The 25816-nt window shown below is 42.6% G+C and overlaps 2 protein-coding genes and 1 pseudogene across 3 annotated transcripts in view; 2 read left to right on the top strand and 1 right to left on the bottom strand.

Moving 5' to 3' along the window:
• LOC146367350 (polyamine-transporting ATPase 13A3-like) overlaps window positions 1-5401 on the top strand; it is a 32299-nt pseudogene extending 26898 nt beyond the window's left edge. Inside the window, exons 26-33 of the transcript XR_014797683.1 lie at window positions 92-188; window positions 523-595; window positions 695-872; window positions 1208-1389; window positions 1560-1648; window positions 1824-1904; window positions 2161-2248; window positions 3341-5401. The product of XR_014797683.1 is annotated as a polyamine-transporting ATPase 13A3-like (transcript). The remainder of the gene's footprint in view (window positions 1-91; window positions 189-522; window positions 596-694; window positions 873-1207; window positions 1390-1559; window positions 1649-1823; window positions 1905-2160; window positions 2249-3340) is intronic.
• A 7445-nt stretch (window positions 5402-12846) lies between these two features.
• On the top strand, window positions 12847-14490 carry LOC146367349 (transcription factor HES-1-B-like). The gene is made up of 4 exons (XM_084912640.1): window positions 12847-13213; window positions 13302-13397; window positions 13493-13580; window positions 13788-14490. The coding sequence occupies exons 1-4, from the start codon at window positions 13106-13108 to the stop codon at window positions 14237-14239; spliced, it is 744 nt and encodes a 247-aa protein (XP_084768766.1). The 5' UTR covers window positions 12847-13105; the 3' UTR covers window positions 14240-14490.
• An 8044-nt stretch (window positions 14491-22534) lies between these two features.
• Window positions 22535-25640, bottom strand: LOC146367348 (uncharacterized). Its single transcript, XM_084911286.1, has one exon. It carries the CDS (start codon window positions 25551-25553, stop codon window positions 23994-23996), a length of 1560 nt encoding a protein of 519 aa, XP_084767412.1. The 5' UTR covers window positions 25554-25640; the 3' UTR covers window positions 22535-23993.
• Between the last annotated feature and the right edge of the window lie 176 nt (window positions 25641-25816).

Raw genomic sequence — 25816 nt, 5'->3', positions numbered from 1 at the left:
ATGTATCTCACAGCTTTATTCACACTCCGAGAGCATCTTCAGCTGAGAACAGCTTTGATTTGAACTCTAAATCCTGTGTTTCCTTCTAAAGGGAGGGACGGGCCGCCCTCATAACATCGTTCTGCGTGTTTAAGTTCATGGCTCTCTACAGCATCATCCAGTTCATCAGTGTCATCCTGCTCTACTCGGTGAATAGATATTTGTCCTTCCAAATTTTTTCTCTTTGTCACCTGCTGGGAAAACATTGTGTCATTTGAGACACCATGAATAAAATGGGGGGAAGGGTCCGAAATAGGAATGTATACCATATCAAACTTTGATACGGTTCCCACAAGTTGCGTCTTTAAAAAGAAGTTTAGGTGAAACAAAGGAACGTGACAGCAAAGTGACGCGCCGCTGCTGGGAAAAGGATGACAATGACACAGTGTGACACAGGAATGTAGGTTAGCTCTAAAGTCAGCGAGTGTCAGCTGAGATTATAGAGCCATTAATTTGTCGCTGTGTGATCTTTTGATATTTTAGGTTCTCAGCAACTTGGGAGACTTCCAGTTTCTCTTCATTGACCTCATCATCATTCTCACCATTGCCTTTACAAGTGAGCAGCGTGGCGACGAGCACCAATTTTTCAATTTTTTATTTTTTTCCAGTCAGCGTTCAAATAACAGCTCTCTAATGACTATATCCTCTCTGTCAGTGAGTCTGAACCCAGCCTGGAAGGAGCTGGTGTGGCGTCGCCCGCCGTCCAGTCTGATCTCAGGCCAGCTGCTCTGCTCAGTCCTGACCCAGATCCTCACCTGCCTGGTCTTCCAGGTCCTGGCTTTTCTCCTGGTACGACAGCAGAGCTGGTACGAGACATGGACGCCTGAGTCAGAGTGAGTGATGTAGATTTATTTATTTTTTAACATATCTGTGGTCTGTTAGGATTATTAATGTGGTGATGACACGTGCTTAAAAAGAAAAAATCTGCCCAATATTTCTTTCAGACACACTAAACATAAACCGATTTCTCTAACAGTTGTTATGTGAAGCTCTTTATTTACTGCTCAAGTTGGCGGCGTGCCGTTTAATATCAGCTGATTACAGAAAAGAACAGAGACGTTTGAAACGTTTGCTTTTCACTTGCCTTTATCGTGTTTGATTCTTGCATTCTTTGTTTGTAAAAGGAGACATTTGTCCTCATTTTCTGCATTTTTCTCTTTTCCTGCAGCGCCTGTAATGTTTCCAGGTCCATCTTCTCTCTCAGAGTTAACGGAACTGATCCTCAAAACCATAAAAACATCAGGAACTATGAGAACACGTCCCTCTTCTACATCTCCACCTTCCAGTATTTAGCTGTGGCGATCGTTTTTTCCAAGGGAAAACCCTTCAGACAACCAAGCTACAAGAACTGTAAGGCTAAGACTGTTTTGTCAGCGATGCGTGTTTCAAATTCTAAGGAAACACAAATACACTTTTAAGCTTTAAAAAGACAGAAAAGGAGTGTAAAAACAGTCACAACTTAGAAATTTCCCTGTATCCCACATATAAATTGATAAAGATTGTAACTTTTCTTCCACGAGGGTGGTTCATGCTGACCTGCATCGGTCTGTACACTTTTCTCCTCCTCATCATGCTGCATCCCTTCCCTGCTGTTGACAACTTCCTGCAGGTAAACGTTGTTTCTCTCATTTTCTCCGCGTGTTACTGTCACACCACAAGCTTTAAGTTGCCTCGTGTTGGGACCGAAAAAGAGAAACATCTGCACAAAAGCGTGAATATATGAGATGTTGCATTGGCTCAGAGGTGCCGCACTCACCGCTCTCCATCCTCTTCTGCCTCCCCAGATCGTGTGTGTTCCCCATGACTGGCGTGTCACTCTGGTCATCATTATGATCGGGAATGCGGCTGCTTCTTTCTTGTTGGAGGTACGGCTCAGAAACCACCACACCCTGCCTGCTTGCTGTGATTGAGCTCCTTTTAAAATTGCAAATTGTGATTTGCATGCTTTAATTTAGTTTATTTTGCATGTGATTTCTTGCTTTCTTTCTTACTGAGTAAGTGTCGGTGGTGCATCACTGCTAAATAATGAAATCAGTGAATCATTTTTTCTCCATTTAAGATGTTTTCGACTTTCTGATTTTCATAATCAGCTGATTCTCAAGTTCCTGAAATCTTCCATAGATTTTGATCCTTGACATCAAGGCTAGTTTTCAGAGGCAATCACAGGGCATGTCGCCCCGCAGAGTCCTCCTCTGCTCACACGCCGCAGGTTGGGAAGCTTTTCACTACACTTTCTGTTCTTTCACTGTGTAGACAGTAGCATGTTATCCTTAACCTCGATTCTCCTGCTTTTTATTTTCTTCTCATTTTACAACAATAATACAGATTACATAGCCAAAAAAAAGTTAACATTTACACTATTGAGCAGGTCATGAATGACCAAGTCTAGCTCATTCTATGAACCCATCAGCTTGAAGCTCTTTTTTTCAGTCACCAATGGTTATAATGTCTTATTTGGGGCCATTGTAAGCTTAAATACATAAATATGGGGCTGGGAGTGTTGGTAATATTCAAACAGCCAAAAACAACAATTTTAATCCATGATTAAATCCATAAATTCACAAAAAAGTGACAGAAAATGACACATTGGAGAAATACATCACCGTTTAGACAGCAAGACTGTCTAAATCTAATCACAGCACAGACTGCAGTGTACAATCTGAGTTACGAATACTTTCTAACTTGAGCCCACAAAGTTCATAAGCATGTGGACTTTTAAAAAACATCACCATGAACTGTGTCTGTTCAGAAGAACATAAGATAGATGAGGTGATGGATTTCACACTTGAGGAACTACAAGAGTAATCAAAACTGCAAAGATATTGCCACTGGCCTCATACGTTTGGGGTGCTTTCTCTGTTTGTGCTGTGAAGAGGTCAAAATTATACATATTATACTGTCTCAGAACTGAAATTTGTTTCTCATGAATTTTGTTTTTCTTCCAATAAATTTGTCACTTTAATCTGTGAGGATATGTCAGGGTTTTTTTTCTTTTAAATTTTGGCTTTTATGTTGAAGTCTTTGTCTCGGTGTTACCATCCATTAAGACATGTGAGGGATGCGGTGGAACAACGTATTGACTGACTGTTTTGGAGAACCGTCTGAACAGCTGTAAACCTCAACTGTTACTTTCTTGCGTTTCAGATTCTTGTCGTCTGTTTTTTTCCCCTGGATTTAATCAAATGCGTTACTCACTTTGCAATGTTTGTGTGCAGAAAATCAGATCCTACAATTTTAGTATCTGAGAAATATGATATAATTATAGCTAACTGAGTAGTTATTTTCCACCTTACATGTTCAGGTGGCCAATGACTGCTGGGCTTCGTCCGTCCTCTCCTGGTTGTTCTGTCGGAGACACAAGGCACCAAGGGCGCTGTATATGCAGCTGGCTCTGGAGCTGCAGGAAGGCAGTGAGTGGCCCCCCCAACCCTCCGCTGTCACCTATGCCAGTGACCTAAAATCCAGCATCTCTGACCTCAATGTGACTGCCAACCAAAACTCAACACAGGCTAAACCTGAAGCTTCCCTAAAGCTTGTATGATGGTTTAATTCACCTCCTCAAAATGGACAAACACCCTGTACTTCTATCGTAGCCGTACTGTCATATCTCGCTGCTGAAACTTGAGCCAGAGGATTATTAAAGGAAAAATTTGGCATTATTTGTTTTCTCGGTAAATGTTCAATGTGTCATTAAATTTAGCCTAGCACCAAGCTTGGAAACGGGGGGGAATAGCTACCTTAGCAAACATGCTACCTAGGGCCCCATGAGGGGTTACTGTGGGCAGTCACATGGGCCACAGTGTCTGAGAACCAGTATGAAATGTAGGACGCATCGGGGCCCCGAACTGTAGAGCAGAGTGTGGGCTTACTCACTGCAGGCCTGTAATGGGCCACACAGTTGGTTCCTCTCTGCACATAGTACTGGCTGCCCCACTGGGGCCTAACTGTACCTGACAGTGCAGGTATATGCCATACATTTCGTGTGAGTCCCAAGGTAGGCTGCAAAACTGGGCCCCTATGTGCTCTATCAGATACTGAGATATGATATAATTATAGCTCACTGAGTACATATTTTCCACCTCACATGCAACAAACTGGAGTGAAGAGTGGACCAGAATGTCACTCAAACAAAAAAACAACAAACTACTTAGGGGGTCACCACAACAGGCAGCTGCTCATATTTAATTTGGCAGATTTTTACACCACTTTCCTGAAGTCCATTCCATATCAACAACATCCAGCCATTGCAATTTTGCCTTTGGACTACCAGAGTTTTATATGGGCTATGTGTTACCAGAGAAGACCCTTATGGAGACCCAAAAGGGAAAACTGCTATGGGCTGCACTTAGGCTTTCTTTAAGGAAGCTCAAAACATGCATGTGTGGTTTTTCCTGCCCACACAGCACAGTTCACTCAAATCTGCCCACTATGGACTCACATGGTGGCATTTTTTGTTGGGCATCCTGTCTCTGTGCAAAGCTAGGCTCTAATAGGCATTCCCTCTTGTTGCTACACTTGGTGTTAAGCTAATATTAATTGCTGGTTGCTGTGCAGGCATGGTACTGGTATTGTCCTGTAGTGCCAACCGTTAGTAGCTTAAAAGAAAATCAAGTACTGCTCTGGACACTAGACACTGGGAATGGTCAGATTAATCTTTCCATTGTTTTGAGTTTTTTCATTATGCCCCACTCTTTGAAATATCTGAAAGTCTGACACTGAACAAAAGATCAGCTCTATCACATGGATACACTGCCCTCCCGCTGTTTTTACCATTCAGTTACATTGCTGCTGGTAGAACTTCAAAGCTGTACAAATTCAAAGAAACTTTCAAAGAAACATGAGAGATTTAACGCCTGTTTATGGGCGTAAATGGTACTTTCCGATTTCTGAGGCAGAAAACATTCCACTGTTGGATTTCTATCTTTTTTAGTTGCTTTGCCTGAATTTCTTCCTGTGGAAGTGAAAAGCAGAAAAATATCAGTTGAAATTCTTTTTATTGCGCATAAATGTGGGTGTGATAGAGTTTGCATTTCACCATTTAACATCACAAAGGTCCTGAAGAGTAATAATGTTTTGATTAATTAATCAAACCCAATCAGTAAAACACTTGCTGCTATAAAATGTTTTAACAGTTAATTTTAATGTCTAATTTTGTAAACAAATATATATATTTTAAGCAGTTTTAAAATGTAATTTTAAATTATGTGATGAAATGTTCTTTCTTAATGCAAAACAGAACATTTTTAACAGAAACTGTAACACGTTTGTGCTTTCTTTCTTATCTGGATCATGCAAAAAAAAAAAAGTTTTGTGTTTGCGCTGCAGAACTTCCATTTCAATTTGCAATAAATCTGTATCTGAAGCCACTCTTGCGTGCTTCGTGGGGGGCTGACCTTGGTCACACTTTTTCAGCCTAGACTTACTGATCAATTATGGGCTTTCCCAGCCTCCTCGCTGCCTGGCATATGGGTGCTTAAAGGCGCCAGAGTGGAGGAGAAAGAGGGGTATCATTTCATGTGGAGATCAGGGCCTATAGGCAGTGAATGGGTGGATTTAGAGGAGACTGTGAATGAGAGAAGGGGGTCCTCGCTTGTACCAAAAAAAAAGAGAAAAGAATCTCCCACAGATCAGGGGAAGAGCCTTTTTGGGAATATTCATGATGAGGATGAGGAGGCATCATGAATTCATGTGTGTCTGTGAATCCCGCGGATCATCTTTTCGGTAAACACGATGTCCACAGAGCCAGGATGTCGTGCTTTCTGTCTGTGTTTGTGATGTAGTTTTGTGGATAGTGTTGCCTCTCCACAAAGCAATATGGGTTTTTGTGTACTCTCTGCTGTATTCCTTTTGTATCAGTAGAGGAACAGATGGAGAGTGGTAGAAAGACATAAAGAAGCTAAAACACACAGTCTTTCTTCCTCACAGCTAGCTACTCGCTGAAAAAGGTTTTCTCAAGCTTGCACTCAGACGTGCGCTATTTCAAGCATTTTAGACTTTTTCTCCCCCCCGCCCACACGTTTTTTTTTTTTTTTTTTCTTTTTCTTTGGGTGTTGTGTATTTCCAAGACGTGGGCCCGTGTACACAGTCTGTCTGCTGATTGTAACAGTGTCTGCTCAGGATATTTTGCATAGTAACGGCCCCTAAAGGCACACTTTTCTCCACCATGCGTTGTTCTTTTAGGTGTTACGCATGTCTTTGCACATCACTGTCCTGCAGTTTCTTCAACGTTGTTGGACCCCCTTAAGACCCTTGATTAATACTCGGGACACAAGGCCAACCTGATGCTCGCTTACTTACGCCTGGCCTCATTTTACAGATGACACAAAGGCTCCCATGTTCGGTAAAAGGTCTGTGACCCACCAGACGGTCACAAAGCCCTTCTCCTCCCTCGTGTCACCTAAGCATGGGTTCCCTCACTGGGCCTTGGTGGCGTTCCTGTCCCCCCTTCCTTTATCAGTCCTTCCAGGCCTGAATGGGCTCTGTGGTTGGTCAATAAATTCAGTGATTCAGGGGGTGGACAGTTGCAGCCGTGTTAACGTTTGTTCACAGGCTTGTCGGAGGGATGGGCCCCGCCCCACGGCCCTTTGTCTCCTGTGGTCTCTCATCAGGTTAGAAGTCAATGGAGGGCCTTGTGCGGAGGTGGCAGGGGCATGGATGGAGCCGCCTCTCACATGGCGTTCACACAGGGGGAGGACCGGTTCGGATCACTGCGACACTTGTTAGAGTGAGGCCGCACAACATTTGCCGGGGTTGCTCTCCCTGAGGGCGCTTTAAACAAACTAATGGTTAGAGGCTGCAGAGTTGCACTGGGGTAAGATGATCTGCACTCGGAGGCCTGCGGTGGCCAAACTGAAAAGGAGCGCACAAGTGTATCTTACAATCTCCATTTACAGATCTGACTGAGAGCAAAAAGGGGTCAGGCCTTCATTTACGGTGACACTATTTAAATTTGGACTAGAATGGAACCAATGCATTTCAGTGGCCCCTGAAGGTGCCACAGTGTTGCTGAGTTATGGCCGTTTTCTCAGGCTCAGCTGGGCCGAAGCATGGGAACAGACACAAACGGGAGAAAAGGGAGACAGAGAGCCATAGATAGAGCAAGACACAAACAGTGGAGGGCTTTAGGAGACAGAAAACAGTGGACAGAAAAAGACGCACTGTGACTGAAGAGGGACTTAGAGGCATGACTGAGGCCTAACTGTCATGAGAAGATGAGAGTTGCCATGGCCACCCAGGAGCCACCCAGCAAGCATGTGAGCAGGGGAGACTCGGGGGCCAGGGGCCTGGGCCCGGGCTGGTGGATCACATGCACTAACCAGGGATTATGTGCATAAGTGATGAGTGCTAAGCCGGCAGGTGAAGAAGGGAGGCCCGGGGACAAGGAGCGGGCCATCCCTCAGGACGGCTCCCTCTGTAAAGAGCAGGGACTTTTTTTTTTGCCAAGTGAGGCTGATCTGCTGTGTGAAGGGGACTCAGCCAGAGGTCCTCGAGTGCTGAAAGGGCATCCCCCAGGCTGCTTTCACAGCATAAGTGGCCAAAACGCTGGTCTTGTGAGTCATCTTGAGTGGCAAGAATGGGGCATCTTCACATTCATAAATCCCAACACAAACACACTCATGGATATAGACTAAGCTTGGGTGAGGATAAGCACCACATGGTGGGACATCAGCAGGGCTCTTCTTGAGGGACGCTTTTTGATTGTTGCAAATATTAAAAGAACAGATCACTCAACACACAAACAGAACAAAAAAAGATCCAATTTAACCCCTAGCTAAGTTAATTTTACGGTATATTTATAGACAAGACGCTCTTTTTCTAGGCAGGATCAGAAGGTTCACAAGTTGCTTTACTGCAGCGAATCAGCGCTCATGATATCAATGGCCTTACAGGAATGTGTTTGAACCATGATGGCACAAAGAAATCACATTCCCAAAGATTCCACGGAGAGAAAACAGTTCACCAATCTACCCCCAGTACCTTTTCAAGACGGTGGTATCCCTGAACATATTAACATGTAAATACACTTAGATACTTTGACAATGCACTGAAATGCATATAATCTACATGCTAACTAGCGCTTTAAAGAGTTTCCACTGCTGAATGTGGTTTAGGCAACACTTTCATGTCTGGGTTTTAAAAATTAAATGTGAGGCCTCTCTTAGAATTTCTCAAAGCGGTTTTCAATTTGATGAGGGATAAGGCGATGACTGGGTTTCCCTTTCAAAGGGGGAGACCCAGATTTCAATAAGACTTCAGTCTCCTTGCCTTTGGCTTCAAGTTGAAGATCTAAATGATGGCTTTTTCTTTTATAAGAAGAAGAAACCCTATGTTAGGTAACAGATGGCAGGTTGTTGTGCTGAAATACCAGTTGCTATGCTCCCCCTTTTCCTCCGCAGCTTCACTTGCCATAGCTAAGCATCCCATCAGAAGCTGGTGTACTGACTTGGAATAAGCTGACTTGAAACTGCTCAGGTTGTTGTTGACAAACATGAGCCTAGATGAGTCTGCTAATCTCCTGGTCCTTTATCCGCTCTTTATTGCCGTATAAACAGGGCTGAATACACCAAAAAAACTAAACCTCTGTTTGCAGCCTTCTCTTATCTCACGCAGGGTTTAATCTGATGCCCTCTCCCTCTTTTTACATCTCTGCCTCTGCTAAATTCAGCCATATTTTTGATTCAGCACATCACCATGACAACCGGTTATTTCCCATCCCGGAGAAGCCGCCCCCCACCTCACTCCCATGCTCCTCTTCTCCATTGATACTGCTACCTCCCCCTACCCCTTCTTTTTTTTGTCCAAATAAAACAAAGCAAAGAGTGAATGCTCTCTGAGGTAGGTAAATGTATTCAGTGACATCAGCCAGGACTAGTCTATTCTGCTGGATTCCTGTACCACTTGTTTCCAGCCTTGTCTGGGGGCTGGACACTCTGTTGGCCCCATTGTCCCACGTGTATTCCACACAGGCCTGCAATTAATGGAAGCCTTGTCTAAGGCCTCTGGAGCAGAAACTGCTGTTGGGGAGGGGGACAATAGGCGGGCCGAGCTGGGGCTGGGAGTCGCAAAGGGTGGGAGGGCCTCCCCCTCCTTCTTCTTTAAGGGGGAATTCAAAGGCCGAAGAAGGGACGGAGAGTAAGCTGAGCACTGGATGAGATGTTTAAGCGATCCCTTCTGTCTGTGCCCTCCCCTCCTGGCTTGAGAGGTTTTCATGCCAGCAGTTGAAAGGGAATCTTTGCAGTATTTGATGATGAAGATGGTCATTTCACTGCCCACACAGAGGTGGCGGCTGGGTGGAGGAGGAATCACGGCCGCAGCCTTCAGGTGAAGATGGGAGAAGAGTGTGACTGCTGCCCACTTTCTAACCTCTACCTACAAAGACATTTCATCCATACGTGACTTTTAATCACTTTTACTGTTGTTATTTTAATGCTTTACATGTGCTGAGAAAAGAATTGCTGCTATGTTTTGTGCTGATCGTGGTATAAATCTCTGGACAGGGGGCGGCTTCACATGCCAGAGCTATATCTTTATAGAGAGGTTAAACTGCTGGACTTAAAGCATGTTTGAAATTATGTTGTGAATGAAACAATGTTTTAAGGAAACATGGGAGGGAAAAACTTTGTTCGTGCAGGTAAAGATAACTCTATACTTGTGTCATAGGGTGTAATTAGCTACATCCTCTAATTGAAAAGGAGGCAAATCTTCCTGAAGGCAAAGGCTATTGATCATAAGTAGTATTTCATTACATTCATTCTTCTTGTATGATATGTATTAAGTGTTATATTATCTGCTTTCCAAAGAAATCTCGTAAAGTTTGAACATTTCTTAATGTTCGACACTGACCAAACTCCCAAACTCCCCCTTGATAAACACCTGACTGTATGATAGCTGGCATAGACATGCTGTGTGTTTGCAAATGTAAGCCAAATGTGGTCAAAGTATATAAGAATCAAGAATAATTCATACATTTAAGGCCCTGTTTTCCTCAGCTTGTTACTATCTGTCACGCGTTACACCCGGATAGCTCGGACCGCCCCACCCTAGAGTTCCCACACTGATACAGATCAGGATTGTGCTGTAAACCTAATTTCTATATCGCCATCTGCACAACCGGGGCCTGTTTATGTCCCCCAACAGAGCTGGTAGGATGCAATTTAGTGCTGCACCAAGTGTCTCATCTGCTGCATGCAGAACCTCTTTGTAATTTAGCAGCTTTGAAAGCATTCAGCTCCAAGATTAACAGAGCATTTAATGCAAGCAGCCACTGAATCTGATGCTCTGATGTGAGTGTTTGTGTGTCACGGATCAAAAGGTTTTGTGTTTGAGAGCATCTGAATTGTATGTTGTACAACATTTTGTGGAACAAAAATAATCTTCAATAATGTTTCCATAAGGACAAACATGCAACAGCACTCCGCTGACAGCTTGACAGTGACTTTATTACTGACAATGAAAGACTGGTTCTACTTCAGGTTTCATCCTGTTATAAGGGAGTTTTTCCTTCCCACTGTTGCCAAGTGCTTGCTCGCAGGATTTCGTCTGATTGTTGGCATTTTCTCTGTATTATTGTGGGTTCTTTCAAAATAATCAATAAATATAAAGCATATTTTATAAAGATTTTATATAAATAAAATTGAATTTAACTGAGAGAACTTTCTTTTAATTCTGAGGAATGGGTATAATTAGGTTTATATGAGGTGATCCCAGTCTTGGCTGCAGGTTTGACAATTCCATTTGACTTCACTTGATACCAGCTCGTGTCAGGAAGCCAGTGGTGCTTGAAGTTTGTCTGGCTCACACAGACAGGAAGTCTTGGATGCAAACGATGACCTGCTTCTGGGGTCATTTCACCTCTGAGGACTCTATCTGAAAGGATCGAGCTAACTCCCGATAAAAACCTGGACTAGATAGAGATGTCTCTCAACATATATATTAATGAAACACGTTACAGATGGCATGTGCACTGACACCAGGAGATGAGTGGTTTATCACAGAGATATTGTGTGTGCTCGGAGGTAAACAATTGCAAATTCAGGACAACAAGCGCTTACAGGTACCAGAAAATTACAGAAGCTACTTAAATGCCATACAAAATGATAACTGATAAAAATCTGCATAAAATCTCTTGGGAGTGTTTTTATACGTGCAGAAATATGATTTATCACAGATATAAGCTTTGAAGGAAAAGATGAGAATATAACATATTTAAAGATGAATAACAGTCATTAATAGGTATAAATCAGGATCAAGAAAATCAGGACAGAAGGGTAAAAATATCAATTCAGGGGTTGGTTTGTCATAAAACACAAAAGATTGTATTTTTTTTCATCTTCAGAAGGATTTTAAATACGTCTTTACTTTCTGCTTCAAACTCTCTGATAGTAGACACGAGATGTCAGAGGTCAAGGCAGTGAAGACAGCTCAGTGCTTCAGAGATTTCCTTCACTGGACATCAGGCCTGGAGTGTGTCAGAAACTCTTTACTTCAAATTCAGAAGCACTCAGTGAACAACCCCGTCCCACCCCTCCCCAACGAAACTGGGAGTGTGAATGTGAGAGTGAGATATTCCTCTCAGTACACAAAAACACACAAAAACACATGCACAGTCACGCAAATACACATCAAAGTCATTTAACTAGACCAGGAATATCAGACTGTTTTTATGTCATCAGCCACATGCAGCCCACTTTCATTTTAAATGGACCGGAACATTGAAACTCCACTTTCTGTCAGTGTTAGGAAGTTTAACAATAGACTGAATCCCGGAGATAGCTTAATATAGGAAAGTAAGTGCCACTTCAACAGCACATGTCAGTTCTTCAGCATGACAAACACACTGTAAAAACCAAACAGATATTTGTATAGTAGACAGTAAATAGGGTCTCCATCCATAGGAAATGCCGTAAAACCTGAAAATCCAGCTAAAAGTTCAACATTTATGCCATAATATTTTTCACATTTTCCTTTGCTGACTGATTCTGGCTTCTGGGCCTTACGGTTAACACCCCTGATCTAGACACATTTTAAAGTAACTAATTTAAATACAAGACGGGAAAACGTAACCTCCTCTCCAATATTTGTATTAAATTTCAATAATAATGGACGCAATCAACGCTCACCTTCCAAACGAAAAGGTGTAGAGCAAAGACAGTTTAGGCTCAGGAGAAAAGTGCTGACTGATCGCATATAAATGAATGTAATCGGGATGTTTTCTTTATTCAAATGATTGCTCTTTTTATAGTTAAACGCACAGACAAACGCCAAGTAAAGAAACATCTTTGAAACCTTTTCTTTTAAAAAAAAATATGAAGCGAATAATTAACAGGAAGAAAAGTAAGAGACGCTTGACACAGGAGAGGTCTTATATTAATCTTAAAATTATTAGATTAGTCTAAAGCAAAAAAACAAACAAACACTGAATTAATTCGAGGAGAAACGAAATTAAGACAATCAAACTGAAATGTAATGACTACATATTTTAGCTGTAAGTTTTTATCCAGCACAGGAGAGACACGAACAAAGCGAAAAAGCAGCTTTAATTTATGTTTTACAGTCTCGTTTAAAAACAGATAAAACAGCGTGCTGTTTGTTTTACCCCGAGAGCACATCAGTGGCGTCTTTAGTGGAGCGGGACGCCTCATTTGCAGCAGGAGAACTGGTGCTCAGACATTTCTCTCCTCACTCACGCTGCCTTTGTAAAACACTCTTTCAGCATCCTGACAGGTAGCCAATGAGAGCGTCCTGTCGCACGAGCCCACCGCCTCCCCGGCGCCGTGTCCCGCGCGCTCATTGGACAGACGGCTGAAACCCAGGGAACCCGCACACGAGCCGCTCGCGTGCAGGCCCCAGCTGTATAAAAGAAACCCGAGGAGCCCGTAACAGGAGCGGTCTGGATGTCAGCTTGGCGAGTGGACAGAAGTCGCTTTTGAGCGGTGGTGTTGTCATCGACGAGGATCTCCGAGGTCTGCCAGGAGAAGGCGGGACACACTGAACTGGACTTTTTACTGCTGGGTATTCGCAGACCGCTTCTGCTGGTTTTCTTTTACTGATACCCGCTGAACTGAAGATGCCAGCCGGTACTTTAGAGAGAGCATCTCCGTCCGCTGTGGCTGCCACCCCTACAAGTGGCGACTCCACGCCCGAGAAACCCCGGGCTTTGACAGAGAGCAGAAAGGTCGGTTAAATGAGCTCTTTATACCGGTGTTTAATTGTTTGATATTTCTACGAAAAACTGTCTAAACTGCGTTCCCTCCTCTTCCAAGTCTTCCAAACCAATCATGGAAAAGCGAAGACGCGCGCGCATCAATGAGAGCCTGGGTCAGCTGAAGACCCTCATCCTGGACGCACTCAAGAAAGATGTAAGGAGAAACACAGGCTAACAATCCAGTTAGATGTAAACATCTGTGAATTAAAAAAGCAAATTTAAAATTTTCAATATTTTTTTTCTATTTAGAGCTCCAGACACTCTAAACTGGAGAAGGCTGACATCCTTGAGATGACTGTTAAGCACCTCAGGAACCTGCAGCGACTTCAGATGACTGGTATGTAACTGCCATTTCTGGATGTTTACTGGAGAGCACTGAGTCTTGGAGGAGTAACTTTAGATGGCACACATGGCCCATCTTTCTCCAAGATTTATTGCCCAACCCGCATGTATGTTTGCCCTGTAGTATTCATTTCACATGCATCTCTCCATCTATCTATTTATCTGTCTGTCTGTAGTTATGCATTTTTCTTTTCTTTTCCAGCTGCTGCAAACACAGACCCCTTCGTTCTGGGTAAATACAGAGCCGGATTCAGTGAGTGTGTAGGAGAAGTCACCCGTTTCCTGTCCACGTGCGAAGGGGTGAACACAGAGGTGAGGACTCGCCTCCTCAGCCACCTGGCAGCCTGCGTGGCCCAAATCAATACTCTGAACTTCTATGGACCTCACCTCGGTGCGGTTGGACTCGGACAGACCGGCACACAGATTCCAGTCGCTTCAGTCCCACAGATACCCTGCAAAAGCAATTTGCTCATGCACGCTCCCCCAGAATCGATGAAACTCTATGGAGGCTTCCAAGTGGTGCCCACGCCCGATGGACAGTTTGCGTTTCTCGTGCCCAGTGCAGCCCTCGGACCTCTGACCGCACAGAATGGTCACCACGTGTCACCTGTTGCACCGGCTGTCACCTCAGACTCTGTGTGGAGGCCGTGGTAGGAAGGAGTAGATTTTGAGGAGAAGAGGACTTTCACACTGTAAATCATATTTTTGTATATTTTGTACATTTTGTTATTACACTGAGGAAACTTTAGACACAGTTATGTTTTTTTATATGGACTATAAAAGTTATTCTGGGCCTCTTTTCTTACTGTGGGGTTTCTATTTTTGATACTGCACAGTTTATTTTGCCTCTGGGCTGAGAAGCTCCCGAAAAGCACTGTATTTTCTGAAATAAATAAAATGGTTTTATGTTTACAGCAATACTTGCAGGATTGGTGACTTTTTCTTTTTCTCCAAAAAAATACTTTTACATTACCCATCATACTTGAATGGCTTATGATATCAGTGATACTGCATTCCCCTAGTTTAGGGTCCAGTTCAGTCTATGTTGCTTACAGAAAATGCTGTTAATTGCTATACTTATAACTATAAATCATCTCAAAGCAGTCCTCTAAATATAGACCCCCTCCTGTGTGTCGTGTTATCACTTGTCATCCCTTCTGCAGTTAGGAGAAATCTGTTTTCTGATGGAACTAAATACCTCTCTAAGAAGGTGTGGAACCTGAGAGGCTGTGTTGAATCTAAAAGGCGTGCTGCCAGCCCAGAGAGGAGGGCGTGTTGGCTTCTGCAGACACGCGCAGCCCTGCTTGTGCTGCTGCCAGATGGGAAATCATGTTCAAATAAACTGGGTATGAATTAAAAACCACTGAAGACTAGTCATGATAAGATCCCGGTATTACTCAAGGATTAAATGCATGTTGGTACACTTTCGGAAAATTTGGTGCTGTTATTTAAACTTTTTGACAAAGCAGGCTGTGAATGTGTCTGAAACAATTTGATGATGTGAGTACGATGATGTAAAACAGCCTCTCAGCAGCAGCCCTGCAGAGACGCTCCAACCGCTGTGGAGGACAGTTGAAGGCCTGACTGTCCCAGTGTGTGTCCTGAGCGTGGTGCTCACACAGCGGGCCGCAAGCAGAGCGTGACCAGAGGTCACAGGTGCCCCTCATTCACACTCCCAACACAACGCAGCTCCATCAGCATGTTGCCTTAAATCTGGCAACCCATCAACTGACCTGGGAGCCTGTCACCAAAAGATGGGGTCTCTCTTTGACAGCGTCACACAGTGGCACCTCTGAAGGCAAACACTCACACCATCCATGGTCATTTGACGGCTTCTGATTTCAAATCCATGGAATTTAAAGGGATTTGATCCTAACAGAGAAGCATTTAGATTAACTAAATTTAAGGGACTGAATTTAAATCAGAATTTCTTACTAAATTAACCAAATTAACACGTCTGCCACCCTGTGAAAAACATTAAACTCAACTTGTGCAAACGACTCAGTCGTGTTAAGTTTGCGTCTCTGTTTTGGCAGAGCTGCAAGAAGATCGACGCTAAGGAGGACTAAAAGACAAAAATAGAGCTGCTGCCCCCTCCTATCAGAGCATCCTTTGAGAACACCCTCGGAAAGACAAAAACAAAGACGGGCCCCTCGGTGGCTCAATGGCTCCTCTCTTTGTGACCCTCTCCATCTTCATAAAGGGCCTTTCCCCTTGTTTATCCAGGAAGAGGTTTTATGGCTGGGAGCGGGGGAGGACCATGCTGTCACTTTCACCGTGCTAAAGAAGGCTTATTGTTGGCTGTTCCCAAAGGTCCTGGTTTTAAAGGCTTTCTGACAACTCTTCAGGCAAAGCTGTGCCATTCAGATAAGACGAGCTCTGAGGTGCTGACAGGTTATCGCTGTGTATATGAGACAGACTCTGTGAAGGGGCTTTGGACAGAGTGGCTTCAATAGATCATGACTCCTGCTGGTGTCTGTGCCTTCATCTCATGTCTCGTCTTATTGTTGCTTATCTGCCGCCCCCCTCCCGAATCAAAACCCCACGTTGTTGCAGTTTCTCCAAAACGCCGTAAAGCATAGACTGGTAAACATGAAGACGGGTAGACCCTTCCCCTATTACTTAGCTCCATGATTGATGGCCTCCCCTCAAAATCAGAGTGGCAAAAGTGACAGGTTCCCTGCTTCTCAAAACCGTCTCCCTCTGACACACACCGGAAACCTCCAGCGCCTCCACCTCTGTGGGTGAATCGCCTTACTATTGTTCTTAAGGTTGTTATGGTGTTGATGGGGGTCGAAGTAGTCACCAGTGGTTCACATCAAGGCTAATGAATAGATTATGCGCTCAATTTCAATGGTGAATGAACAATACTCTTTGTCGCCACGCTCCAATTCATCACTTTTTGATTTAGCTGGTTGTTTTTGAAAATCTTAACAACCCAGAGGGGGGGAATTTAGGAAGAACGTCACGCAATAACACAGCAAGGGGAAAAATCGATTACTTTGAACCCAGGCAAAGTGATACACGAGGAGTTAGTCCTTTAAAGTCAAATATCAGCTACATCAGATCAAAAGTAACACAAACCTGACAGAACAAGATTATAAAAGCCCACCATAATTCACGTTTTTAATTTTGTCTATCTCTCTAATGTAACAAGAGCCTTTAATAAGAGTAACTTTCAGTTTACCCCCAAATTTTGTGCTATTATACAGGAGTTTGCTGTTTCACCATGAGTTTGAGCAGAGCCAAAAATACAAATGCAACGTTGAAAAACAAGGACTTTATAGCAAATGGGTATACTGTTAGATTTAGCATATAATGAGCCACGCTGTTAGAGAGAACTCTCAGTAATCCAAGTGCCAAAGAGACCTGAAACAAAATACATGAGCGATGAATACCACAGCCAGATATCATAGCCAGCACCAAAAAATGAAGCTCTTAAAGTGGAGGATGTGGTGCTAGAACAGTGTGAAAAACAGTTGTAAAAGTGATTGTAAAGTGTCTAAATTTGAAGGTATTAGGCAGAAATGTAATAAAGGTGAAATTCTGCTCGGCCCCGTAGTTACTGCGAGTCTTCAGTGAGACCGTCGTTTATGAGACTTTATTTGGTCATCTGAAGGCCTCAGGTTCCCCCCTGTGATGTGATCCCATCTGTCGTGAGGTTATTAACAGCAGCCTGTCCTCAGGTGTTGTTCCTAAAATTTTTAAGGATGCTACAGTGCAACCACTAATAAAAAAAACAAACCTTGCCTTGATCCTACCGTGTTATCTAACTTTAGGTCTATTTCCAAGCTTCCTTTTCTTTAAAAAATTATGGAGAAAATTGTTCACAGTCAATTTGTGGCATTTTTAGTGAAACATGATGTTCTTGACGGTTTTCAATCTGGTTTTAAGTCTCTTCATAGCACGGGCAGCATGGTGGCACAGTGGTAAGCACTATTGTCTCACAGAAAGAAGGTCCACCATCAGGCCAGGGTTTTTCTGTGTGGAGTTTGCATCTCCCAGTGTTTGCGTGGGTTCTCTCCGGGTACACTGGCTTCCTCCCACAGTCCAAAAACATGCATTTAGTGGGGTTAGGTTAATTGGTAATTCAAAAATTTTCACAGGTGTGAACGTAAAATGGTTGTCTGTCTCTATGTGTTAGCCCTGCAACAGACTGGCGACCTGTCCGGAGTGTACCGCACCTCTCGCCCAGAGACAGCTGGGATAGGCGCCAGCCTCCCTGTGACCCTGACAAAGATAAGTGGAAGAGAATGGATGGATGATGGATGGATGGATGGATGGATGGATGGATGGATGATGGATGGATGGATGGATGATGGATGGATGGATGGATGGATGGATGATGGATGGATGGATGGATGGATGATGGATGATGGATGATCCATGGAATCTGCACTGCTGGTGGTTTTTACTGACATCCTCCTGGCTACACATGCAGGGGACTATCTGATGCTAGTTCTTCTAGACTTAACAGTCACTTCTGACACAGCAAATCTTAATATTTTAATGTCTTGTTTAGAGCTCAGGGTAGGCATTTGTGGCACTGTTCTGGAGTGGTTCCAATCCTTCCTTTCTCAGAGAACCTTAGACTACGTGATTTCAGATGTTCCTCTGCTCCTTTGTCTTGTGGGGTTCCGCAGGCTCGATACTTGGGCCTCTGCTATTTTTTATATCTGCTGCCTCTTGCTTCTAATTTTAGCAAGTACAAAATTGCTCTCCATTGTTATGCAGATGATACTCAGGTTTATGTACCCTATAACAGAAGGATGCCTACTCCATGGAAACTTTAGCTGAGTGCCTTGAGGAATTAAAAACGCAAATGGTGCTAAACTTCCTAAATTTTGATCAAAAGAAGAAAGAGGTTATTGTGTTTGGGCCTAGTGTCACTGGTGAGGCTTGTTCTGTCAACATAGGCCCACTGGCTCAGTATGTAAAGCTTACTGTCAGAAGTATGATTTTTAGGATGGACAAGAATTTTAGATTGGACAGTCAAATCAGCGCATTGATAAAATCTAGCTTCTTTCAGCTGAGACAGCTGGCTAAAATTAAAAAAAAAACCATTCTATCAAAAGATAATTTTGAAACAGTAATCCATGCCGTCATTATAACTTACTTGGATTACTGTAACTCTATATGTTGATTTTTGCTAGTCCTCCTTGTCTTGTCTGCAGATGGTGCAAGTACTCTTGGATGTGGAGGACACAGTGGCTGCTCAGAGGAGAAAGGGCTTTTGCTGTAGCGGCTCCCAAATCTTGTATCGGGCTGATGCTCTTATTTTGTGTAGTAATTCTAATTCTAATTATTTGTATATTTATTTACTTTTACTTATTTAAACTTTATTTAAGTTGTATTTCAGTGCTTTGTCCAGCACTTTGGTCAGTGGTTGCTGTTTTTAAAACGCTTTCTAAAAAAAGTTGGCTTGGTTTGGCAACAGCCTCAGGCCTCGATCTACACTTATTCCATCTGCCATCCTAGTCCAAGGGACACTGTTGAACAACTGACGACAATAAGTGTCCTTAGTGGGTAGGTACGTACATCTGATTGTTTTCTCTGTTGTTTGGTGTTCACTTCTTATAATGGCATCTTTGAAAGGGTTTAAATGCAGTCACCAATTACATTGCATGATGCATGATTGATTTATAGGTGGTTAAAAATGATAACTTCATTACATTTTCTTAACACTTTTAGGATTCTCTTTCTCCTGTCACTCCCAACCAGTCCTGACAGATGCCCGTTCATCCCTGAACCTTGTTCTGCAGAAGGCTTCTTCCTGTTAAAACTGAGTTTTTCCTTCCCACTGTCACCAGGTGCTTGCTCAAAGTGGATCCTTTGATTGTTGGGGTTTTCCCCGTATTGCTATTGGGTCTTTACCTTGTGGTCTTGAGGTGACTGCTGTTGTGATTTGGTGCTATGCAAATAAAACGGAATTGAACTGATAGGAATTGATGTGGCCTGCAACACAAGCAGTGGCCTGCAATCTGTGAAATCCACATTACATGTACAACTGCAAGTGAAAGTAGGTTTTTAATCAAAACCTGGAAACATGACTTGTCTGCATTGAATTCATAAAATAAATCAGGGAAAATATACTGGCAATGTTTTAACAAACCCAAATGTGTGAAACAAATATTGTTTTATAGGATCTTTGCTGCTGGAGGATGGAGCTTAGAAGGTATTTCAGTGTCCGACCAAAAGTATGGAATGAAGTGCTTCTTGCATGCATAATAAAACCAGCTGGGCACAAAACAAGGATAGCTATTTTTGAGAATGGGGGTCCAGAGGGCCATAGTTCCCGATTCATCCTTCATAAATGTAATGTGATGATAAGGAGCTTATAGCCTCTTGTTATCCTCCAATAGGGACTGACAAAACAAAGGGCAGTGTACCAGCATGCTAAAAGATTTCCATTCTTGTAACATCTCCCCGTCCACTTAACACCCACATCAGGTCAGCTGTTCTTAATTTGGTCAGCACCACCAATTAAGCTTCCATCCAGGGGTCTGGGTGCACTGAGGGGTAAATATTGACCCTTGTTTGTAAGCAAGGTTCACAGTTTGAGAGTGCAAAATGGCCCATTTGTGTTCGCGAGATGCTTAGGTCATCGCATCACCAAATCTGTGCTTCACCCTTCTCATAGGCTGTGTGAGAGAGAGGACCTAATAGACACCTGCCCACATGATAGCAACTGGTGTTGGTTATCATTTCATGACAGACTAAACTCATTTAAATAAGGCTGAGAGACAAAAACCATAATCATGGTGTTTGAAGTACAAGTAAAAGTAAATTTTTTTGTCCTCAACATTGAGTTCAGTGTTTCAGATCAGTTATAAAATTTTATTCAGCGACTCAGTGTGAAATTAGTTAACATTTTCCCATCAAAAAAAGTAAAGTCCCAAATTCTCGCCACAAGCACTGAGCCTCAGATGACCTCTGGTCTTTGTCCTGAGGACCCTGCCCTGCCCTCGCCACCTCCCTTCTCACTGACCAGTCTAAACTCTGTGGGAAACCCTCTTCCCCAGTGCTTTGTGTTGTTTTGGACATTGTGCGCCTCACCGGATAATGTCTCCCTCCCCTCTGTTTCTCTTCTCTTCGATCTGAAGAGCTGCTGTGTGGAGTGTGGTGTCCGGTGCTAAATGCCCACTAAGCTGGATACAGAGATGAGATGTGACCATGGGTGGGGGAAAAGCAGCTTTTCATTCCTACTCATTGGGTTGCTCTCAAACACTGCTGCTGTAACTCTGCTGAGCAATTACCAGTGATGGATGCTGGCAGGTGATTTAGTGTTGATAACTCCATTAACCTCTTCATTTCTTGTGGCAAAACTTAAACTCTACCAAAACTTCCCAGTATCCCAATAATAATTTTTAGGAGACCTGAATTCCAGGAAGGTTTTTTTTTTTTAAAATAAAGATTTTCTTTTATAGTAGCCTAAACATGTGATCACTTGCATGATAAACTGAGGAGATCTCTAATCTCATCTCTGTGCATCTCTACAGAGCTTCAGAGTATCAGTTCATTGTTTTAGTTTTTGTAAATTGCAGTTAATTTATCCTGCTCTCATTTTTAGGCTGTTTTATTTCAAGCATCCAGTTTTCAGTGCTGGGTTTCATTATGTAGACACAACTCTGACCCACTAGTTCTTCATCAAGTCTTCATCTGTTAGTTTAGCCGCTAAACTCCAACATCTAGTGTCTACCTGTTGATTGGCAACATTTTGCTTTCAAAAGGCCACATCAATACCATGAAACGAATCAGTTAGATTTGACTTGATTTACTTCACAATATAATTCCTGCATAACTCTAAGTAACCTTAATTCCAAAGGAAACAGCCTCAAAAACATTCTTCAGCAACTGCACTGCTAACTGTGACACATCCTGTTAGTTTCTTTTCTATTCATTTAAATGCCAGCACGCTCACTGAACAGAGATATGCATTTAACGACTTCCATATCTCTTTCTGCTCATTAGCTGTACTTTCAACATTAAATGTTCTGTTTTCAGACTTTGAGTCAAGTGAGGATTACCTCCAGCTTAAGGACAACCCTCCAAACTCTGGAAATAAGTATGCCACCACTTGAATTGGGATGTCAGTCACCTCGAAACGAGGACCCAATTGACCCCTTGGCATTTGACCCTTATTAACCACGGGTGAAAGTGCTGTATTCAAGGTGTAGCCATCTGTGTGCCTTGTTGCGCTGGGGCTCTCCTCCTCCCTCAATCTTTATTATCCCTCTCAGTGTGCAGCAGCAGTGAGATTGATCAGAGGATGGCTGCTTGATACCGACATACTTTTGAAGAACTGCAATGAATAGTTCACCCACTCCACAGCCAAGTAAAAACCTCAATATATGTGTGTGCCAAAGGCAGTGGTGAGATGTAATGCACACTGCAGCTTAAATGGTTTGGGTCACTTTGAAATGTTCCTGTTTTTAAAAGAAAGAGAAGGAATTTCTTTGAAAAATAAATAATAATATTACAGAAATGCTTTAAATGAAAATGAATAATTACTCAAATCATACATCATAAATTCAGTACATAGTTTATGTACATAGACATAAAGAGGCCTGTTTTCAGTAAGATCACCCCTGTGATCTAGTGGTATATTGTGTAACCTAAAGCAAGTTTATCAAGTTCATCTGGTGACTGATCTTTGGCTATTCTTTGGACAGTCTGTGGGCGTTTTGTGGGTGTGATCACCGTCTTTTCTAAGAAATGAAACCCGTTCTATGTGGGAAATTTCTGAAAACAGTGTAATATTTTGTCACTTTATCTCCACTGAATAGCCTGCACTTCTCTGAGCAATCAGATCACACAGAAATGCTGTAAATAGATCAGTTGGAACACTTGTAATCATTTTTTTGTTATTGCAAATGAAAATAAATTGTCTTTTTCTTTTGAATATAAAAACATTTTTCAAGACTTTTGAGCAATAGTGTAAGTATATTCATGTAGCTGCTTTGCCCTTCTGCTCCACTGCAGAAAATTACTGCACTACTTACTGCCGGTTGCTATGGTGATATTCTGATGATGATATTAGGTACACAAGCCACAGTTAGCTTATGACATACACCGATCAGGCATAACATTATGAGCACTGACAGGTGAAGTGAATAACACTGATTATCTCTTCATCGTGGCACCTGTTAGTGGGTGGGATATATTAAAGAGAGAGTGAACATTTTGTCCTCAAAGTTTATGTGTTAGAAGCAAAAAAAATGAGCAAGTGTGAGGATTTGAGTGACAGAGTCATGGGTGCCCAAGGCTCAGTGATACACATGGGGAGCAACGGCTGTCATGTGTGGTCAAATCTACATACAAGCTAGCTCAAATTTCCCAAAAGTTCACTGTGTTAGCCCTGTGACAGCCTGGTGACCAGCCCATGGTGTAGCCTGCTGCGTGATCTGATATTTCTGGGTTGGTGTTGTTCTGACATTATCATAGCAATGTCAGTCCAGGATCAGCGTTACAACTGACCATCAGTCATGTTGTCTGAGAATTGAGTTAGCATTAGCCAAAAAGTTAGCTACCGCTATTAAAAGCTATCCCTAGCAAACCAACAATGAGTAAGCTAAATTTGGCTGACAGCAAACCTAGCTTGATAATACATACCAGTATATGATATTGTATAAATTAATAAAGAACACACCTAGAATTGTTTCCATTTGTTCTAGAAGACAGTTTTATATAAACAAAGACATTTTCCCCCTTTTTTATTCCACATTTCAAGCTGACAGACAACAATTGGTAGTTAGTTGCAAAGTCAGTCCTGGAGAAACTTATGATGATGATGATGCAGGAACAACACCGATACAGGGATATCAGACGGCCCTCACTTCGTGGTAGTTCGTATGGTGATTTTTACACCACATGCCTTTCAAGACTCTTCATACAATTTCTATCACTGACTTAAGGATTAATACATTTTCCTGCCTTGAAAATTCAATCCAGTAATTTCATGAAGCAAATATTACGTTTTACTCAATTATTTGTTCACAGGAAACTAACGTCAAACTTGCTGAAGACAAAAACATATTCATAACTACTCTGCACTGTGTCAGTGATGACTGTTCTGCCTGAGGGGACTAGCATTGGCAGTTTACACAGAGGAGAGAAGCACTGACATCTACTGGAGTTTTAATCACAGGAAAAGCATGTGTTAGCAGATGACTGACAGATCACTCATTGCTTCTTTGAGCAGTGACAGGATCTTTGGAAATTGAGTTGAACTTTGAACTTTTTTTAAAAAAAAAAAGGTTCATCCACCTTTCTTATCATTCAGTCACATTTATGTATACTAGTCAGCTAGTGAGTTAGAGGTTTGTTTAGAGTATTGACTCTGGCAGTCACAGAACATATAACGTGACTCTGAGTGTGAAACAATTTGCACCCAGAAAAAGTCTGAAAACTACTGAACGGGGCTCTCGATCAGTGTCTCGTTGCTACATTGTGAGGGTTCATGCTCGTTTTTCACAATATGTTCCTTAATGTTGCCATCTTCCTTCTGAAACTGTACCTTCACTGTCAGTGGAGAACATATATCTACTTTACACTTTATGATCATGATGCCATTTGATGCTTGTAGGCTACAGGTGCTGAGATCTGCCATCTCATCTCTGGACAAATGACAGACCAGCTGATCCTTGTCGATGGACATGACCGCCCGTTTTTTCAAAAAGTTTGGGCTCTCACATACCACCCTGTCCAGCATCTCCATGGTTTTGCTGTTTTCCAACACCCAGCCATGCAGGTACCATATGTGGCAGTCACATTTCCAAGGGTTTCCATGCAGCCTCACGGTGTACTGCAGGATAAAATGGTCGAAAAGGTCCTCTGGGAGACTCTCCAGTTGGTTGTCAGACAGGTAGAGCTGCTGAATGAATTCCTGGCTCTTGAACAGTTTGGCATCCAAAGTGCTGAGATTGTTCTTTTGCAGGTAGATTGTCCTAATCTCAGACAGATCATTAAAGATTGTTTCGGGCAGTGAAGTGATCTGGTTTTCAGACAGGTCCAGGATCATCAGGGCTGTAACATTTCTAAAAATGTCTCCAGTAAGGTTGGAGAGCTGGTTAGAGGACAGGATGAGGTTGGTAAGTAAAGTCAGACTGCTTAGAGAGGACAGCTCAGTTAGTCTGTTGCCTTTTAGGTTCAGTTCTGACAAATTTGAGCCCTCAAATCCAAACACTTTATCGCTAAAGGTTGTAAGAAGGTTCCCACGGAGATTCAGCACCTGCAATTCAGTTAACACAGCAAAGATGCCATCATCAAGTTTTGTTATCATGTTCCCTTCCAGATGAAGCTCTGTCAGCTGAGAAACATTGTGAAATGTGTCAGATGTAAAATTGCTGATGAGGTTGTTGTTCATTTTCAGGATCTCTAACTTTTCCAGACCACAAAAAGTTTCTTTTTTTACTCCCTCAAGCTTATTTTGGGACAAATCCAGGACACGCAGCTTTTGAAGGTTCAGGAAAAGAAACGCAGGTAGATCTGATATGATGTTGCCCTTCATTTGCAGAGTTTCTAGCTGTTTCAAGGAGTCAAACATACCAGGAAGCACCGTCTGGAACCTGTTGAAGTTGAGCAGCAGTTTAGTCAAATTTCCTTGCTTTGAAAAAGTTCCTAGAAATAAATGATCCAAGGGGTTCCCGCTGATCTCCAGTTCCTGAAGCTCAGTCAGATGTTCGAATGCCCGACAGTGAATACTTTTCAGTTGATTATCCAGGAAAATAAGCTTGGTGAGTTGAGGACTGCCCTCCAAAGTGTGAGAGAACAGGTACTGCACAGCCGTAGTCATTACAATAAAGTCCTTGACCTCCCTGGAAATATTCTTTGGTAAAGACGTCATTGTTGCATCAGCACATAGCACTTGGACCAGAGTGAAACACTGACATCGGTATGGACAAAACTCTCCGCTGCCTTTGTGGCAGAGAAGCAGCAGGAGCAGGATTAGACCCAAATTTCTGTCCATTTTTTACTGAAAAAAACAAACAAACCCAACGAAAAAGAGGAAATTCAAAAAAGCTCAGACTCATGCACTGCAAACAAAAACCTCTGTGTTACAGCGATCGAGGAACACTGTGACAAGTTTCTCTGTGGGCTTGGAAGTCAGCTGACAAAAAGTGCAAACAACAACACAAGTGTGGGTTAGGCAAGAAAAACCTTTGCCCGCTGGTCAGCTCCGGCCACATAAAAAAAGATTATCATGCAATTCAGCAAACCAGCAAAAGCAAA

Source organism: Perissodus microlepis, chromosome 18, assembly GCF_051167445.1.
Source record: "Perissodus microlepis isolate ML-2025 ecotype Zambia chromosome 18, ASM5116744v1, whole genome shotgun sequence".
Classification (NCBI taxonomy): domain Eukaryota; kingdom Metazoa; phylum Chordata; class Actinopteri; order Cichliformes; family Cichlidae; genus Perissodus; species Perissodus microlepis.
This window is presented reverse-complemented; position numbering and strand designations above follow the sequence as displayed.